This window comes from Chiloscyllium plagiosum, chromosome 42 (genome assembly GCF_004010195.1).
Source record: "Chiloscyllium plagiosum isolate BGI_BamShark_2017 chromosome 42, ASM401019v2, whole genome shotgun sequence".
NCBI lineage: Eukaryota > Metazoa > Chordata > Chondrichthyes > Orectolobiformes > Hemiscylliidae > Chiloscyllium > Chiloscyllium plagiosum.
This window is the reverse complement of record NC_057751.1, coordinates 16,728,052-16,732,167: the sequence shown is the minus strand read 5'-3', so window position 1 is coordinate 16,732,167 and position 4,116 is coordinate 16,728,052. Positions and strand designations below refer to the sequence as shown.

The 4,116-nt window shown below is 54.0% G+C and overlaps 1 protein-coding gene across 3 annotated transcripts in view; it reads right to left on the bottom strand.

Moving 5' to 3' along the window:
- Window positions 1–4,116, bottom strand: part of c42h2orf68 (chromosome 42 C2orf68 homolog) — an 11,213-nt gene that overhangs the window by 4,232 nt on the left and 2,865 nt on the right. For all 3 annotated transcript variants that reach the window (XM_043681637.1, XM_043681639.1, XM_043681638.1), the window contains exon 2: window positions 2,413–2,528. In XM_043681637.1, coding sequence (XP_043537572.1) covers window positions 2,413–2,528 — 116 coding nt within the window. The remainder of the gene's footprint in view (window positions 1–2,412; window positions 2,529–4,116) is intronic.

Below are 4,116 nucleotides of genomic sequence, written 5' to 3'. Positions count from 1 at the left end.
TGGAAAAGCGCAGCAGGTCAGGCAGCATCCAGGGAACAGGAGAATCAACGTTTCGGGCATAAGCCCTTCTTCAGGTATTTAGCATGGCCAATTCACCCTAACCTGCACATCCCTGAGCACTATGGGTAATTTAGCACGGCCAATCCACCCTAACCTGCACATCCCTGAACACTATGGGTAATTTAGCACGGCCAATCCACCCTAACCTGCACATCTTTGGATTGTGGGAGGGAACCGGAGCACCTGGAGGAAACCCACGCAGACATGTGGGAGAAAGTGCACGCTCCACACAGACAGTCACCCGAGGCTGGAATCGAACCTGGGTCCCTGGCGCCATGAGGCAGCAGTGCTAACTGCTGAGCCACTGTGTCGCCCCATGACCGTGATCCTCTCCTGGTCTCAACCCCCGCTCTCCTGCCCCATTAGCCCCTTATCCTGCTTTTCATCAGAAAGCTATCCATCTCCTGCTGGAAGCTGACAATTGCTTCTGCCTCCACCGGGGCACAGATGCACGATTCTCTGAGAGAAACCACTGCTCCCTCAGCTCCCTCCTCTCACTCTGTCTCCTGTTGTTTGAGACTGTGCCACCTGGGGGGGGCGGGGAACGTCTGTTCAATATCCACCTTTCAGTTTTGTATATCAGAAACCCTCCCCCAATCCCGGTGAGGACAAGCACAAACAATTCGGCAGCCATTTCATCCCAGGAATCAACCTGGTGAACCTCCTCTGAGTTGTCTCCAGTGTGGGACCCGCGTCCTTCCTCAAGTACGGAGACCAAAAGTGGACACCGGACCCCAGATGTGCTCTCGCCAACGCCTCATATAGTTGCCGCCACACTTTGTCAGGATGTTAAGAGTCATCAAGATGGACAGCACGAAAACAGACCCAACCCAATCTGGTCCCTCAAAGGCCAGGACTCCTTTGCATTTCGGTCGAGGGGACGGGAGGGTCATCCCTCGCTTGGGGAACGCGCAGGTGCTGGAGAGTTCAAGGGTCGGGCAGCACCCGAGGAGCGGGCGACTCGACGCTTCAGGCATCTTGATTCCCGATGAAGGGCGTGCGCCTGAAACACTCGCCCTGACAGCAGTTAAGAATCGAAAGCTTCGCTGCAGATTTATCTTCCCGAGGGAAAATGGGTGAACCAGACGGGTTGTTAATACCAGCGACAGGAAATCCACGATCGGGGGTGGGATTGGGACTCGGTTTCAATTCCGAGAATTGAGTTTTCTCGTGAATGGGATTCAAATTCCACCGGCTGCACTCCCTCATCCAGTGATGTCTCCACCGTTCTAATTGCGCCCCCCCCCTCCTCTCCCCCCGCACGCTTCGAGCGATTTCGGCCCTCCTCCCTTTCGTCTTGCTTGCCTCTTCTCACGCCCCGCCCCCTACCCCGCATCCTTGGCCAGGGGCGTTTCGGTCACACCACCAGATAACTCCAGGTTCGTCCGCTTGCTCGGGCCAGGTTTGGTCGCAGACGTTTCGTCACCACGCTCGTCAGGGAGACTCCGGTGAAGCGCACATGTCCTGTCCCGCTTTCTGGCGACGTCTGAAGGGTGGGGGGACACCTTTCCCGGTTCATTTTCTCAGAGGTTAGTAAATGGGGGTCCAAATCCTCGAGTCACAGAGATGTGCAGCACGCAAACAGACCCTTCGGTCCAACTCGCCCATGCCGACCCAGATATCCCAACCTAATCTAGTCCCAGGTGCCAGCACTTGGCCCCATATCCCTCCAAACCCTTCCTATCCATGTCCCAATCCAGATGCCTTTTAAATGTCGCAATTGGACCAGCCTCCACCACTTCCTCTGCCAGCTCATTCCATACACGTACCACCCTCTGTGTGAAAAAGTTGCCCCTTAGGTCCCTTTTACGTCTTTCCCCTCTCACCCTAAACCTATGCCTCTCTCATTCTGGACTCCCCCAGGGGAAAACGACCTTGTCTGTTTAGCCGATCCATACCCTTCATTGTTTGATGAGGTCACCCCCCCCCACAGCCTCCAATGCTCCAGGGAAAAAAAACAGCCCCAGCCCGTCTGGCCTCTCCCTCGACTGTTTACTGATGGACCATTTACCAGCCTTTGGGAAAGACGGTAATCGCCCAACAGCAGAGACCAAGACACATCAACGAAAGCAGGGCAGCGCTTCACCAAAGGCTCACTGACGATATTACCGAGCACGGTGACGAAACGTCTGAGAACAGACCGTCCAGCTCAGCCAGCAAACTTACAACCTGATCCACAAATCTTCTCCAAATTTGCAAACCTGGTACCTCCTCGTAGTATTCGGTGCCACATTTTTATTTTGTAAAGCCCCCCCCCACTCCCGTAACGCGATTTCTTTTGATGATGTGTTGCATTTACCCACACCACCCCGTTCCAGATGGCAGTGCCCGTCATCGAGAAGCGGCACTTACTCTTGCGGCGCGGGTGGTACACTTGCTGGTCAGGCTTGCGGGGACGGACTGGAGCTGGCGTTTGCCTCTTCTTCTGCCTCTCCTTCGCCTGTCTCACCTCCCTGTCGTAATCGTCTCTGGGAAAACAAAATGGGAGGTCATGTCGCGGCTGTACAGGACATTGGTTCGGCCATTGCAATCCTGGTCTCCTTGCTATCGGAAGGATGTTCAGAAAAGATTGACAAGGAGGTTGGAGGGTTTGAGCTATAGGGAGAGGCTGAATAGGTTGGGGCTATTTTCCCTGGAGCGTCGGAGGCTGAGGGGGTGACCTTATAGAGGTTTATAAAATCATGAGGGGGGCATGGATAGGGTAAATAGACAAAGTCTTTTCCCTGGGGTGGGGGAGTCCAGAACTAGAGGAGATAGGTTTAGGGTGAGAGGGGAAAGATATAAAAGAGACCTAAGGGGCAACTTTTTCACACAGAGGGTGGTACGGGTATGGAATGGGCTGCCAGAGGATGTGGTGGAGGCTGGTACAATTGCAACATTTAAGAGGCATTTGGATGGGTATATGAATAGGAAGGGTTTGGAGGGATATGGGCCGGGTGCTGGCAGGTGGGACTAGATTGGGTTGGGATATCTGGGTCGGCATGGACGGGTTGGACCGAAGGGTCTGTTTCTGTACATCTCTATGACTCTACGATTCTCTGTTGACTGGCAGTAATGCTTCAGAGCTGGCCAGTCGTGTTACAGTCGTATCGGACTTTGCTTCGGTTGTGTTTGTAATGCTGCCTACAGTTCTGGGTCGCCACATTACCAGAAGGATGTGGACGCTTTGGAGAGGGCGCAGGGGAGGTTCACCGGGATGCTGCCCTGGTATGGAGGGCGCTAGCTATGAAGAGAGGTTGAGGAGATTAGGATTATTTTCATTGGAAAGACGGAGGTTGAGGGGGAAACCTGATTGAGGTCTACAAAATCATGAGAGGTGTAGACAGGGGGGATAGCAAGAAGCTGTTTCCCCAGAGTGAGGGGGACTCAATTACTGGGGGTCATGGGTTCAAGGTGAGAGGGGAAAGGTTTAAGGGAGATATTGTGTGGAAAGTTCTTCACGCAGAGGGTGGTGGGTGCCTGGCACATGTTGCCAGCGGAGGTGGTAGAGGCGGGCACGTTAGCGTCATTTAAGATGTATCTAGACAGATCCAGGAATGGGCAGAGGGCTACGGACCCTTAGAAAATAGGCGACAGGTTTAGATGGAGGATCTGGATCGGCGCAGGAGGGCTGTTCCTGTTCTGGAATGTTCTTTGGTCTTAATCCTCGCCTCCCCCCAGCTTCCCTCCGGAGTTTGAACATCACGCTCCCGTGGTTGGAATACCCTGTTGAGCCTCCCGACCCCTCGGATTCAGCGTCGCCTCCGTCAGCGTGACAGGTTCAACCCACTGAATGCCCTGGCACTGAAACCAACCAACCAACCAGCCAAATCGCAGGGACTACATTTCCCACTTGAACCGGGAGACGGGCATCTGTCCTAACGGATCTTCAATGTCGTACATAAAGCAGCAAAGAATTACAGGATTCCCAGCACAAAGCAAGGCTCTTTGGTCCATCGCGTCTGTGCCAACCATCTTGCTGTCCTAAGTCCTGTTTCCCCAGCATGTGCCCCATAGCCTTGGCACAGTGAGTGCCCCACCTAAATCCTCCTTCAAAGTGATGAGGGGTTCGGTTTC